This window comes from Xyrauchen texanus, chromosome 26 (assembly GCF_025860055.1).
Source record: "Xyrauchen texanus isolate HMW12.3.18 chromosome 26, RBS_HiC_50CHRs, whole genome shotgun sequence".
Lineage (NCBI taxonomy): Eukaryota > Metazoa > Chordata > Actinopteri > Cypriniformes > Catostomidae > Xyrauchen > Xyrauchen texanus.
Window position 1 is genome coordinate 7,387,880 of NC_068301.1, and position 15,690 is coordinate 7,403,569.

Sequence of the window (15,690 nt, forward strand, 5' to 3'; positions counted from 1 at the left end):
TGGAGCTTGACATTTGTGCTAACTACAAAGTTTCCTTGAATGGAAAAGAGCTGTGCAAAGATTCTTCAAAATTTCTCTTTTTTGTTTCACAACAAATAACCGCATACAGGTTTGCAATGACATGAGGTGGAGCAAATTATGAGTTGTAGCCTATAAATAACTCTGCTAAAGGGAAACATTTTGAGTTTTTAACAATCCACAATACAAAGACTAAATATCCAATAATCAACATGTAAAACAAACACTTTACACAAAATGAGAGCATTTTATTGACTTGATAAGGGAAAGTTCACTTCCCCTCATGACTCTTGGCATAAACCAAAACCATAAATATACATGATAAATCCTTGGAATAAGAATATTCCCATGTACAATTTACAAAAATACCTCTAAAAAGAGCCTGAATGAATAATAACATGCCATTTTTTCTTGTATAAAAAGCGAACAGTGGCATTGCAAGTAAGTGTTGTTCAAAAGCCAACTGAGTCCAAAAAAAAAAGCGAAATAGTTTAAATGTTCACATTGGCAGGCACTGTTGGAGCAGGAACAGCTAACGGATTAAGATGCCAGTTCATTACACTATGGTGGAGCTCAGTCCGAATCAGACAGAACAATCACTTCCTCTGGGTCGCACTGAGTCGCCACATTCACCTGTTAATACACAAACAACAGCAGTTAGCTCTCTGCTTTATGGGTCAATAAATAGTTCAGACTAAATTGACTGTTTGGATGAGCAACATCGTGACTTTAACCATACACACTATATTAATGCACCAAGTTGCTATGTTGCCTAGCAAATGCAAACAGCCTACAGTTAGGATAATTAACCATTATTACTTTGATCATAACTCAATTTTGACGACAAAGTGTAGTTGCTACATTTTGCGGAGAATTGTTTATTCGATTATATATTGATTATATTTACACATTCAATAATCATTTTGTGGAAAATAACGGCATGAATATTCTGAGAAATCCATAAATCCTGAAAGAAATTCATACCTTATGTTTCTTAGGCGGAGGTGTCCTCACTCTGGTTAAATCCACCTGCTCTGGGCTGCAGCTCACACCCATATCCAGAGGAATATCACAATCACTGATATAAACAAAATAAAAACAGTGGTGTAATATTAACATCTCAACTTGCTTTTTTTATACTAGCATTGTTACATTAGTGCATTTAAACAAAGGTAATTCAATATTCTTCATCCAATTTATTTCATTTCTTGCTTTGAAAATTTTTTAAATACATGAAAACAGTTGCTGTGTGGTAGAAATTATGGAAATTACTTTTTTAAATCCATTTCAGAGCAAATAGATAAAATATTGAGCCATGTATTATTTATAAAGGCCAAAGCATACTTTTCTGTGTGCCGCTACATATCGTGCACAGTGCACATAGGGCTGTCACGATTATGATATTGGTCTGACAATTCATTTAAACAAATAATTGTATTTATGATAATTAATTGTCTGTTTTAGGCCTTTTGCAATTATGCAATTAATTGTCATGCAAATACCTGTGATTATGACGATTAATTGTCTGTTGTAGGGCTTTCACAATTATGATGATTAACTGCTTTACAAATAATTGCGATTATGTGATTAATCGTTTGTTTTAGGGCTTTAGCAATTATGACAAATAATTATCAAACTATTAATTGCAATTATGATGATAAATTGTCCGTTTTATAGCTTTCATAATTATGACGATTAATTGTCATACAATAATTGCGATTGTGGCGACTGTTTTTATAGGGCTTTTGCGATTATGGCGATTAATTGTCATGCTTCTTAAGGTGTATGTGTGCTTCATACATCTTAAGAAGTAATTTATTTATATTTAACTTTGAATCATATAATATATATGTTTATATGATTTCCTTTAGGCTTTAAAAATTGATGCATTAAATGAAAATATGTCTCTCTTTTTCGTCTTGGTCCATTTTAAATTTACACTGTTGTTTTTGGCCAACCTGAATAGCGGTTATATTATATTATTACAAAGCAGTTGTAGTGTGCATATGTCCAATGCATCCACATTAGCTAGTGCCAAAAGAGTATTCTTTGAAAGGCTAGAGCACTCTACTGTGTGTGAGATGTAACAGTGGGGAAAAAACGTCTTAAATCTATCAAAATGCTTAAAAATTTGTTTCTTTTGCTATATTGCCAGAACCTAACTGCGGTATGATTTTCTTTCCTTCCTTTAAAGTAGTTTGTGGTTGAAATGCTACAGTTACCCATAGAGTCAGTAAAATACTATTACCCGCCACTGTCCTGTTTGCCATTCCCATTGTAGATTGTAGTTTGTTTTTCATACGTGGTACGTTTCCTCTTCTTATACTGACCCATCTCGTCTATAAGCACAGGGCTTGGAGGCAGAGGACTGCAAGTGGCCGATCTCATGAGTATAGTAGAGTCCTGATTGATGGAAATGGTCTCAGTGCAGGTACTGGTGCTTTTAGGTGAACAATGATTATAGGAAATAGGATCTGTTTTTTTGATAGGTAAAGAGTCCACTACCTCTGAATGACTGATGCCTGCTGGGGAGTCCACTACCTCTAAATGACTGATGCCTGCTGGAGAGTCCACTACCTCTGAATGACTGATGCCTGCTGGGGAGTCCACTACCTCTGAATGACTGATGCCTGCTGGGGAGTCCACTACCTCTGAATGACTGATGCCTGCTGGGGAGTCCACTACCTCTGAATGACTGATGCCGGCTGGGGACTGGGTGCTTTCTTTAGCACTTCTGCCATCTGTGGTTGTTTCTGCAGATTCTGCTTCATGAGTGCTGCTGACAGGAGACTGTTGGTCATCACCCTCACCCTGATCGTCCTCGGTGTCCTGGAGAGATGATTTGATTGATGAAGGGGAGTTATCATTGATTTGCTGTTCATTATCACTGATGTTCATTGGCTCCTCTTCATTGTCCTCTTCGTCATCATCTGAAACACATAAGCAAAGGAGACATTTGTTTTTCCACCATAAAATGGGCATGGTAAATACAGGCAACAAGGTTTTTCAACAAAAGCAACATCGAATGTTAGGCCCCCTTATAAACATGGAATTTTCATCCAAAATATTTTGTGATCCATCACCTAACCATTTGTGATTGGATTACTTAAGACAGATGTTAATGACAGGTGTAAATGGCCTTAGAGTAGCAGGAAGTTGATGTTTTTTCACTTCTTACCAGGCCCAACTTGTGCTTTGCTAGCTTGGATCTCCTCTTCAATGTCTGGATCAGAGGAATCATCTTCCTCATCCTCTTCCTCCTCCTCTTCTTCCTCCTGCTCCTCCTGCTCCTCTTTATTTTTCTCAGTCTCTTTTTCTTTGCTGTCACTCTGCTGTCCATTAAGTGCCTGGAAATGTGACGGATGCAAAGACAGATAGATAAGACATAGCAGAAACAGGAAACATTGACACATTATTTATTTATGCTAAATGATCCTCCCAGTTATTCAATGACTTTTATTCTTTTTTACATTCAGTATGAGCTGTGAACAAAACATGGAACATCAACAAGATTAAATAAATGGTTCTATAGTTTAAAAGAGTTTCTCAGTTTCTTTCTTTACAACCTTTTAAAAAATCTCTTATAAGCACAAACAAAAATGATTGGTTCTCCATCAAAACACACTGAAAGCTATTACTTCAACTAATTATATTATTTGTATTTTTGTTTAAGCATTGTAAATCATTTAATTATTATTTTAAATAATTAAATGAAAACATCACCAACATCTCACGAACCGCTGCCTCGAAATTGTTTTTTCCCCCGTTGTGTGCAAATCAGTGCAAATATGGGTGCGAGCTCATCTGTCATGTTGTTTGTTGGCTTCATATCATGAATAAACTCTCCCGTTGCTGTGCGCGTGAGTTTGTGAAAGAATTGAGATTGTAGTTTCATTCGGGCACAAATGGTCATGTGTTTAATACAGCTGGTCTGCAAACAGTCCTGTTTGTGCACTTGACTTTAGTGTATGCACTTAACTCGCGTCTTTGTTTCCACATCTGTCTTTGGCGTGCACCACTGCTCTGCCATGATATAAACTGAACTCAGAATCGATTCTGATTCTTTTGAATCATTTGAGTATGAATCGCGATTTATCGCTGAAATAATTTTTTTTCCAACAGCTCTAGCCAAAATTGCCAGAAAGTTGAAGAAACACCCTTATATTTTACAATTTTATTTACTTTAAAATACATATTTTCTTTATCTCTATTTATACGTTTTATACAGTAATACATTATATAAAAGGAAACAAGTAAAAATGCTATTTATAGCTATCTTATAAATATATTTTATTACTTTCTTTTTAATTATATAATGAATTGTTTCATAAAAATGTGAATATATGTATCTATTTAATTATCTAAATATCTACCTTTTTTTTTATTTGATTGTTGGTTTATTAAATTGTATTACATTAAAAGAATAGCTCAACCAAAAATGAAAATTCTCTCATCATTTACTCACCCTCATACCATCCCAGATGTGTATGACTCTCTTTTACAGAACAAAAAGATTTTTAGAAAACATCTCAGCTCTTTTGGTCCATTGAATGCAAGTGAATGGTGACCAAATCTTTAAAGCTTCAAAAAGCAGCATAAAAGTAATCCATATGACTCCAGTGGTTAAATCCATGTCTTATGAAACGATCCAGAATGGATCAAAATGTAAAACATTTTTCATAATTGCAGTCTCTAGGCATGATCAGGATTTCAAGCTCAGCTGCACTTCCTTGTGCTTGACGCATGCACAGAGCGCTAGATGGCGCTAGGAAGTGCAGTCTAGCTTAAGATCATGATCGCCAAGTAGACTGCTGATATCAAGATTTATAGTGAAAAAGGAGTTATGTTTTGGTCTGTTCTCACCCAAAACCAACTGGATCACTTCTGAAGACATGGATTAAACCACTGGAGTCCTATGGATTATTTTCATGCTTCCTTTGTGTGTTTTTTGGAGCTTCAAAGTTTTGGTCACCATTCACTTGCATTGTATGGACCTACAGAGCTGAAATATTTTTCTAAATATCTTAATTTGTGTTCTGTAGAAGAAAGAAAATCATACACATCTGGGATGGCATGAGCGCGAGTAATTGATGAGAATTTTCCTTTTTGGTTGATGTATAAAATGTATGTTAAGATTTTATAACTTTAGACTTGAGCACTCAGATCTTTTAATGATATTTTGACATTATATTGACCAACAACAAACAAACAAGTGTACTCTGTTCTCTTACCTCTTTTTTCTGTCTGTCTCTCTCTTGTTTTTTCCTAATTTCCTCTACCTCTATGTCTTCTTGTTTAATGGCGAATTTGTTGATGACATTCTCCAGGCTGCTAATTGCCATGTCTCTATTGGAGCGAAGCTTGCGATGCAGTGCTGTGTCAGTGAGGGCAGGGTCTAACGCTGAAAATAACACAGGGACATTTAGATTAAACAAGTACTGTACATCAGAACGAGCATGAAACATCCAAACAATAAAAATTGTTTTGCTGGTTTCTTAGTTATTTTGGTAGAAAGTCGTTCGGGTTTGGAATGACGTAAGAGCATGTAACTAAACATTTTTAAATACAATAAAATTCCCTAGTTGGAAACATGAACATTTGTGAATCTTTTCAACTAACTGAGTAAGGCTTATTTTCTGAATTGGATAACTAAAATGATTTACTAGGTTTGTAGAAATCTGTGAGGTGGGAGCCAAAGTTGTAGACCATGTCAAGGTGGCGTCTCTCCTGCAGTTTGTTGCCCGTCTCTCGGAAGGCGTCTTGAGCGATTTGTATTAACTGTTTACGGGAGAGCAGGATATTGTAGCGGTCGTTGGCACGCTGCACCACCTTCAGGATATCAGAGTAGTCCGGAGGATTATGAAGAACTTCTTGACTGTTAATGTAACGCTCGATCTAAAGACCAAAGAGAATTAAAGTTGGTAGAGACAAAAAGAAAAGCACAGGGAAAAGATGGGATTTACAATTTGAGGAAATTGTATAATGTTGCAAATGTAAAATTCACATCTCATACAACAGCAGTTCCAAGATTCGGGAGTGTGCTTTTTTTTTTCCTTTTTTAATTAAAAGGGATATTTCACCCAAAAATTTTAATTCTCTCATCATTTACTCCCCCTCATACCATTCCAGATGTGTATGGCTTTCTTTCTTCTGCTGAACACAAATCATTTTAAAAGAATATCTCAACTCTGTTGGTCCATACAATGCAAGTTATTGGTGGCCAAAACTTTGAAGGTCCAAAAAATTCATATCTTTAGATATGTGATATGATAGGTGTTGGTGAGACACCTTTTTTTTACTATAAATCTCTAATACTATAAACCACTTTCCCTTTCTTTTGTTGTTGACGATTCAAATTCTTTGTCCATATCGCCAACTACTGGGCAAGGAGGACAATTCATATTAAAATAAAGATAAAAGAGAATAAAGTTTCTCATCCAGTACTATTATATCCCTTCTGAAGAGATAGATTTAGCCACTTGAGTCGTATGGATTATTTTAATGCTGCCTTTTTGTGATTTTTGGACCTTCAAAGTTCATGGCCACCATTGACTTGCATTGCATTGAAAGGACCTACAGAGCTGAGATATATATTTTTAAAATTTTAGTTTGTGCTCAGCAGAAGATAGAAAGTGATACACATCTGGCATGGCAAGCGGGTGAGTAAATGATGAGAGAATTTTCAATTTCGGGTGAACTATCCCTTTAATGGCCTTTTTTGGTTGATTTTCAGGGGCATATAATCCTTTATGTCAAAAACTTCAATTTAATCTGTTCGTTAAAATAAATAAATAATTTGATTAACTAGGCTTATAATAGCATTTTATGAAATGCATCAGATAAAAAAATAAAAAGTAGAGTCCTGAAATAACATTTTCAGACTCCTGGTTAATTTCTGAAATCCTGCTTCTCAGTTATTCCATAAACATATCAATCCAATTCTGATCAATTCTTCACAGATTGGATCCAGATTGGTTTAACACATCTTTAATCTGTTTCTGTTTGTTTTAATGTGATCACTGACTGATGATGAAACTAATAAACAAAAACTGTTCTTCATCGTGTGACTTGATCTTAGTGTGCAGAATAGATCTTTAGGGAAGTGAGTTCACGAACAAAATAAGAACCTTTTTGTTGATCTCTGGGTAGCGTGTTCCGGTGTAGGTGATCTTCTGCTCGATTACTCGACCTGTCAGCGTGTTGCAGCCCTTCAGCTCACACAGTTTATCATAGATCTTCATCATCTAAAATGGAAAAGAACAATGACATAATTCAGATTTGATCTAATCATAACTACACAATCAAACCCAAAAAATATTTGTTAAGCACTCAGAAATCATTATTTGAATGAAGCGTAAATGTATTAGGGACAAAATAAAACCGCTGGATGAACACTATGATTCTCAAGTAATCAGTAAATGTAATTGATTAAAAGAGTAAAGGACAGCACAGATAAAGAACAATAGATTTGATTGATCCAAATCATTTGGAAAAGAGGGAGATGAGGGAAAAATAAAGCAGGAACTGACAGACTCACTTTCCGTTTGAGTTTGTGTTCTTGAATATAACTAGAATCTTCTTTCTCAAGATCTTCAACACTCAACTCTCTCTCTTGAAGCCGTCTGATCTCCTCATTATACACCTTCAACAGGTTTTCCAAGTATGCTATCTGAAAGAGGGCGAGAGAAAGTATGAGGATGAGTTGTAAATTGTTTTATATTCTTTCAATTAATTTCAACAACTCACTTATAAGGAGAAAACATAAATAGAAAGAAAGAGAACTGAACTTAAAAGGAATAGTTCACCCAAAAATGAAAATTCTCTCATCATTTACTCACCCTCATGCCATTCCAGATGTGTATGACTTTCTTTATTCTGCTAAACGCAAAGATTTTGAGAAAAATATTGCAGCTCTGTAGGTCCATACATTGCAAGTGAATGGTGACCAAAACTTTGAAGCTCCAAAAAGCACATAAAAGCATCAAAACGTAATCCATAAGACTGAAGCGATTCAAACGGTTTTGGGTGAGAAGAGACCAAAATAAAACTCCTATTTCACAGTACATCTTGACATCAGCTGTCTCCTTGGTGATCATGATTTAAAGCTCGATTACACTTCCTAGCACCATCTAGCACTATGTACAGTGCCAAGCCCTAGGAAGTGTAAGCAAGACTGCAATGGCAAGATGTACAGTGAAACATTAGTTACATTTTTCCCACCCAAAATCGATTGGATCACTTCAAAAGACAATGGAGTCTTATGGATTACATTTATGCTACCTTTATGTGCTTTTTGGAGCCTTAAAGTTTAGGTCACCATTCACTAGCATTGTATGGACCAAAAGAGCTGAGATATTCTTCTAAAATGATATGTGTTCAGCAGAAGAAAGAAAGTCATACACATCTGAGATGGCATGAGGGTGAGTAAATTAATTTTCAAAATGAAAGAATTTTTAGGGTGACCATGTAATGATTGATTGCCCTAAATACCTGTCTCCGGGAAGCCCTTTTAGTTTTCTGTGTTTCTGCTGCCTCTTCTTGTGTTTCCTCCTCTTTTTTAACCAGTTCTTCCTCTATACCACTTCCATTGCTCTTGTCCTCAGTTTTTCCTTTGGAAGGGAGGGATTGTATGGAGCTTCTCTTCCTAGCTGTATGCTGTTTAAGAACTGTGCAGAGTTCGTTGATGTAGACGAAGGTTTTGCCTACGTTCGCCTGAGCTCGCGTGAGGCAGCGGCCTAGAGTGTTACGAAACTCCACAGATGACAAAAAGGTCGGCAGAGCCTTGGAGTATCTGGACTGAAGATAGGCCACGACCTCTGGATGATCTTGCGAGTGTTTGGAGCAATGTTCAACAAACTGAGCCAGGTTGAGTTTAGCGAGGTCCAATCGGTGACGGGGTAGCATTGGGTTTCAATCAAAGTGGGATGTCCAAGGAGGAAAAAGAAAAATCATTCTAATGGTGTTCTTGCAACTGAAGATTTCTGATACCTTGCTCGAAACATTTATTTTGAATCCCACTCAGAGGATACGTATAAACTTTTTGTACAAAATTACTCACTACATCGCCATTGAGCGGTATGACAAAAGTCTGTTCAATGAAAAGTAATTTCAGCCTATTTTTAGATAATCCAGTAAATCCTGTTTGAATCAGTATAAATATAGCCATACTGCCCGGCCCTAACATAGCATATAAAAGAATGATTTCATTGCAATAAAGGAATCAGTAATCATAAGGTAAATGGCAACTGTTTTACAAGTAAAAAAAAAAAAAGGCAAACAAATGTGTGGTTAACAAACGCACCTCTGCAAACAATTTCTCATTCTCCGCTTGTAGGACATGGGCGTCTTTCTTTGCAGTGGCAAACGGAGATTGTGTGATGTGTGTTGGCTGTGGCAGTTGTTTCTTCAGAGCCGTTCTGGACTGGAAGGTCATTGCTTTAGAACAAGACGTAGATGAGGAAGCAGCTTCATCATCATCATCATCGAGAATCACAATGCTCTCCATCACTGCACCGGTCATCCAGAAGGGAGGCGGACAAATTTGCTGAAGAGTAATGAATGTGGAGGTGTCAGGCCCGCATTTCAACTACACCAATACCTGTGAACACACCAGGTACTCCTTATAATTTCACTAATTGTGCAATGCTGTTGTCATAAGTAAACAGAACAGTTTTTTTTTTACTAGTGTTATGGCAACTGGCATGGTAAGTTGTTCTGTAACATTACCATTCATATCCAAATGCACTTTTGATATTTTACACCAAAATGAAAAGAAAAAATATCAAATGTGATTTTGCATATAGAAAATGAAGCCTATTTTTAGGGCCATTAAGATCTTTTTTTACATTGTGGCATTATTGTCATGCACATTTTACCTCCCAACTCTCATTACCACAACACAAGATGGTCATTATGATATTCTCATTCCCACAATGTGATTTATATATTATTTAAATTGTCAAGTATTTATACATCTGTAACGCAGTTCAACAGAAAGGAGGAGGCGAGAACCGGCTTGACGATATAAATAATAGTTTAATTGGTAAACTGAAACAAAAGACAAAACACACACATGATGGATATGTCCGTAAACGATCTCTCTCTCGTCGCACCACCGTCCACAATCGGCCTTTATCCCTCTCAGAGGCTTAATTAGCCTGATAAGGGACCGGGTGTGTATAATCACGACCCGGCCCCACCCTCCGCCCTGTCACAACATCATAATAGTACTCTGTTGGTACTGACTTTCAGTTTTGCTTATTTTATTTAAGCATTAATTGTATCATGTAATACATAAAATATGACAGTACTGAAAATCATCATGAAAAACAATAGTAATAGTATAAGTACAACGTCAGGACGCCATACAGTAATGACAACTGGGGGTAAAATGTGCTTAAGTGTCCTTTCGTAATGACGCTAAATGTAAGCTTAATTTTTTAATGGAAAATATGACCTTTTTCCCCCTCCTTTTCTTTATTACAGGTTTTGTGGGAATCACCCAAATTTGCAGTGCAGTATCTAAATAAAGAAACTACATCTATGATTGTTTCTTAATAAAATGTGATTGTCAAATATGATCAAATAGAAAACTCTTCTGTACATACTTGAGTCTTCAGCATTGAATTCTCCAAGACTGTCAAAATCCAAATTGTGAATCTCGGTGTCTCTGTAGACATAGAAACCAACAGATTAATAATAGTAATAACAACTGCTGGCATAATTCAAGCACTGTTTTGTTATAGTGGGTAATGTCATGACCAAATAACTGCCATATTATCTAAGACTTTAAATAAGTTGGGGAATATAAGCCATACATGTGAACAGAAAGTATCAATACTGCGCACATGACTACTCAAACTATAAATATTATGAACAGACAAACAATATTTATTACATTACAAAATACTTCTATTTTGACATTTGCCTTACTTCTCTGGATTTCTAAGATTAAAATGGTATGAGTACAGCTGACAAAGAACAAAGGGCATCAACTTTTTAATATTCAAATCTATGAATCACCTTTCTGCCTTCACTGGCTCATTCATTTAGCTCTGTAGTGCAACACTTACATTGTTAAAAGTGCAAATAATCCATGTGTCTCTCACTTAAAATCAGGCCATAAAACAACATGCATAATAATTGTAAAATGACCAAACTATTAAAATAGTTTAAGATGGGAGTAAAGCACGTCACACCCTAACTTAAGTAGGCTAGTCTTTATTTACTTCCCATGACTGGTCTGTAATTTCCGACAGAAATCCCATAGTACTACCGGAAATGTAGCGGCATTCAAACTGTCAGAATTAGCCGCAAGTAGTACCCACCAAAAAAAGAGATTAAACAACATAAAAGAAAGATTCTTACACTAATTTATTACAATAAATGTAACAATAACTATAGTGACCATATATTTTGGGCGGACACTATATTTACCATGGTACATTTTTGTCAGGAAGCGCGTGACCTTTTTAAATCCCAAGCAACTAGATTTAGTGGAAGACTGAGTCAATTAAATGTTGGCACTACAATCATAATCATTTAATGAATATAAATATAAAATAGTTTAGATTACCAGTAGATCTATGGCTTTGTAATTCGGAAATGCAGTTCTGCTCTTCCTTTTACCATATAAATATTTAAAACGATCATAAAATGTATATACATAACATGCTCAGTTCCACGCAATCTTCATAAAAACTTCACAATAACGCTGATCATAAAAGTTCGTTCTTTATCAATATATTCAGACAAAAACATGAACTTACGCGCTCGGATCCTGAAACTAAGCGCTAGATGCGTGTACAGCTCAACATGAGTCGCGCTGATTCGCTGACGGGCAGTAATCTGATCGCTCATTGGCTGAGCTCGTCACGTTTCTTCTGCGGTCTGTTTTCTACGCAGTTATCCAGCCGCTCAAACGCAGCGCCACGCAGAGATCAGGAAGACACTATTCCCAAACTCCAAAATCTTCAATTTTCACTAATATCATGGACGAAACACAGAAGAAGTGTTGTTTGAGCCAGCTGTGTTTGTACTTATTATCTCGTGTTACCATATCCCGCTCTGAATGTTTTCTGAGCATAATTATTAATCAGTCAACAAGGGAGTGGGTGCAGAAGAAAAATCATTTTGGAGATTAATAAAGCTGCTTGTTTCATACATTTTACATTCCAACATCTACAGCCATCTTTCCCTCCAGGGACTCTGAATTGTGGGACAGAAAGGTGAAATACCATCTATGCCTCTGGATATTTCATGTTGTCAGATTTGCTTTCTGTGTTCTGTTTCTCCAAAAACAAAGCTGAAAGCATGCTAATAGAACAAAAACATGCTGAGCAACAACAAAACGCATATAAATACATGTAGCATGTGTAAACAGAGGTAGTTGTATTTGTCTGCCAACAACTCAGCGGAAAAAAATCAAATTTAATGGCTAAGTTGCACTTACAAGTAATTTGTCTTGTTTAGCTGAAATAACACACATTGCTACACAAAACTGTATATAGGCCTACTCATGAAATACAATATTTTGGAGCAATCAAATTTAGCTGCCATTCACATTGTTGCACTCACTCATATTACAACACCTTAGACAAGAAATGCAGAAATAGCAATAATGATGTTACCAGAACTACTCAGCTGCAGGGCGTAGACTAATACTTAAAACACACAATTCATCATTATGATAAACACCTTAAATTGTGAAAAACTCCATCTGACCTACTGTATGCAGTTCTTGTTTCTGCCTTGTGAATTAGTCCATTTTAAATTTGGCAAAGACCCCATTCACTTTCATTGATTGGAAAAAATATTGAGTGACTGAATGATGAATGTGACTAAAAGTAACATTCAGTTTAACATGTCCTTTTGTGTTCCACAAAACAGTTCAAATAATGTGATCTTGGAACAACATTAGGTCAAGTAATGATGACATACACTATCCTTTTAACTACCTGTGAAACTATTTGTTAAAGGTATTTGGCAATAATAAAATTATACATTTAATCAGTACATGACTGTCTTTCTAAAAAAAAAATAAAAATAGTTTCTGAACCCATACTGTAGGCTTTATACAAAATAATAATAAATAAATCCTTAAAATAAAAAAAAATTTGAGTTAGACATTTTCACATAGGGGTGTACTCAATTTTGTTGCCAGCGGTTTAGACATTAACTGTGTGTTGAGTTATTTTGAGGGGACAGCAAATTTACACTGTTATACAAGTGTACACTCACTACTTTACATTGTAGCAAAGTGTCATTTCTTCAGTGTTGTCACATGAAAAGACATAATCAAATATTTACAAAAATGTGAGGAGTGTACTCACTTTTGTGAGATACTGTACATACATGATAGAAATACGGTTCATCATGCACAATACATGTCTGTCCAAACTCTTGAATAGCTCATCAGAGCTATTCAAGACAACAGTATTTACATAATAAAAAATAAAAAAACTTTCATGCAGTGACGGCATTGAGATGCCTACACGACAAAGATTTTTAGCGATCTTTTGTACAAAATGCTACTTTGGGATATATCGATCTTGTTTTTGAATACATCTATGGTGTATGTGATGTTGAACACACATGGTGTTTATAAGTTGACAATCACAGTGACAACAGACTATATTAGAAAATCTAACTGTTACACCCAATAGGATTAAAATAATTACTAAAAGGGGTAGATCACCCAAAAATTACAATTCTCTCATCATTAACTCACCAACTTAACATCCCAGATGTGTATGACTTTATTTCTTCTGCAGAACACAAATAAAGATTTGAAGAATATCTCGGCTCTGTAGGTCCATACAATGCAAGTGAATTGTGTCCTGAACTTTGAAGCTACAAAAAGACATAAAGTGAGCATAGAAGTAATCTATACGACTCCAATGGTTAAACCTATGTCTTCAGAAGTTATGTTATAGGTGTGGGCAGTGTTGGGGAGTAATGGAATATATGTAACGGGAATCCATATTTAAAATACTAAATATTAGTAGAATTAGTACAATTTAAATAATTGGTAATTAGACTACAGTTACATTCGAAATGTATTTTGATTACTGAAGAGATTATTTGCATTTTATTGTCATTTGTTTCATCTAATATTTTGTCCTTTCAGATAGAAAACATTTTTACATATAAATGATGCGATCCAAAATTAATTTGAACAACGGTGAAGCACTTTCTTTTACTTTCTAGATATAACATTTCTCTTTTTGCAAGTCTAGAGCGCTTGCTATATTGTTGGCCAAACAAACTTGTGCCCCTTTTATGTACGGGCTCCCCTGTCATTTTACACAACCACCTGCATTCAGGATGTTGTAATTTGCCATAAAACACTTTCAAATGTAAATAAAACTTCCTTCCCGACTAGGTTTGTGAAGACATACAATATGACTAATTCCTCATATAATTCATTCATTCATAAATTCATACTATCATACTAATTCAGAACTATAAGTTCCGTGGTGGTGGGGGCATGGTCGAGCGCCATCTTGTGATTAGAGAGCAAGAACGGGAGATGAGAACGGTGAGGGACTTCACCAGTCATTGATCGTATCTAACAGCTGTTTGTCATTGCAGTGAGAGTGAAGACGGATTTAAGAGCGAGCCAGATGCCAGTTGTGGGAGAGAGCTGCACACACGCACACCCAGAGACTGTTGTATTGAGTTTGCTGAAAGCGAGTTTGAGTGTTAAAAATACAAACCCTTTGAGTTGGATTTCGCCATCTCCCACTTCCTCCTTAGCCAAAGAGCTACGAGCTTGTTACAAGTTCGTATATCCATTATAAATGCTCCCCTCATGGCTGACCATTAGTATTCTTCACTGTAGCATTCTCGTGTTGGTCGCCATCCCACAGGACTGCGGCATCATGTTCTTTTGAGCATTATGCCTTGATATCCATCTCAAGGAGGGTTATATAATGTAGTGTGAAGTGATGGGACTCTATTCCCCATATGCCTCAGCATGATGCAATGTCGAGTGAACTGTAATCGTAAGAGAATGTCTCAGTTACGTATGTAACCTCGGTTCCATGAGATGAAGGAAACGAGACATTGTGGAAGCTGGCTGCACTACAGACTCAAGAGTTTTTGAGATGCGAGCGATGCGCTCTTGGTCCCTCTGTCAGAAAATTCTGAGAAATTGTGTTTTTGCACCGGCTTGTATTCCGGACAGCTTCGTGCCTAAAAGGGCGGGGCTTAAACACCATGGCCAATCTTAGAATTGGTGTTATGTAGAAGGGTTTCAACTAGATCATCGGAAAAGGAATTTCCGATATGTGTCAGCATGATGCAATGTCTCGTTCCCCTCATCTTAGGGAACCGAGGTTACATACATAACCAAGACATTTTCTATATTGGTAAACAAAAGATGATTACAAGACCATCTGGCTGAACACAACAATTCCATTAGGAGGGGTAATGAAGACTATCCATATGGCTAAACATTTTAAATCAATCCACAACTGTAATCCTTCTACTCTTAAAATTCAAGGTATTGACCATATGCATACTTCAATCAGGAAAGGTAATAGAGAACAAAAACTTAATCAGAGAGAGACTTTATGGATATACAAGTTAAATGCTATGAAATATCCTGGATTGAATGAGGATTTATAATGTTTATCAGTTGAGGGCGCTACTGTACCACTGTTGAATTTG

General features: G+C 36.1%; 1 protein-coding gene across 6 annotated transcripts; it reads right to left on the bottom strand.

The window, feature by feature from the left end:
* Window positions 1-267: 267 nt before the first annotated feature.
* LOC127620027 (death domain-associated protein 6-like) lies at window positions 268-11,841 on the bottom strand. 6 transcript variants are annotated; one of them, XM_052093098.1, is made up of 13 exons: window positions 11,787-11,826; window positions 10,626-10,687; window positions 9,320-9,562; window positions 8,509-8,874; window positions 7,556-7,687; window positions 7,146-7,262; window positions 5,682-5,913; window positions 5,250-5,419; window positions 3,197-3,365; window positions 2,668-2,948; window positions 2,267-2,421; window positions 1,003-1,096; window positions 268-651 (listed from the first exon to the last, which is right to left on the bottom strand). In XM_052093098.1, the coding sequence occupies exons 2-13, from the start codon at window positions 10,638-10,640 to the stop codon at window positions 592-594; spliced, it is 2,034 nt and encodes a 677-aa protein (XP_051949058.1). In that variant the 5' UTR covers window positions 10,641-10,687; window positions 11,787-11,826; the 3' UTR covers window positions 268-591. The 6 variants fall into 6 exon arrangements, with proteins under 6 accessions (XP_051949058.1, XP_051949057.1, XP_051949056.1 ...); XM_052093097.1 differs by having other exon boundaries at window positions 2,632-2,948; XM_052093096.1 differs by having other exon boundaries at window positions 2,596-2,948.
* Window positions 11,842-15,690: the final 3,849 nt, after the last annotated feature.

What these genes read in the sequence shown, in the direction of transcription:
- LOC127620027 (XM_052093093.1), bottom strand. An exon ending in CACAGATTTCTACAAACCTA is followed by an intron (nt 5,420 to 5,681) that starts GTAAATCATTTT and finishes TGTTATTTTCAG; the next exon opens with CGTTAGACCCTGCCCTCACT. An exon ending in CTCCGCCTAAGAAACATAAG is followed by an intron (nt 652 to 1,002) that starts GTATGAATTTCT and finishes GTGTATTAACAG; the next exon opens with GTGAATGTGGCGACTCAGTG.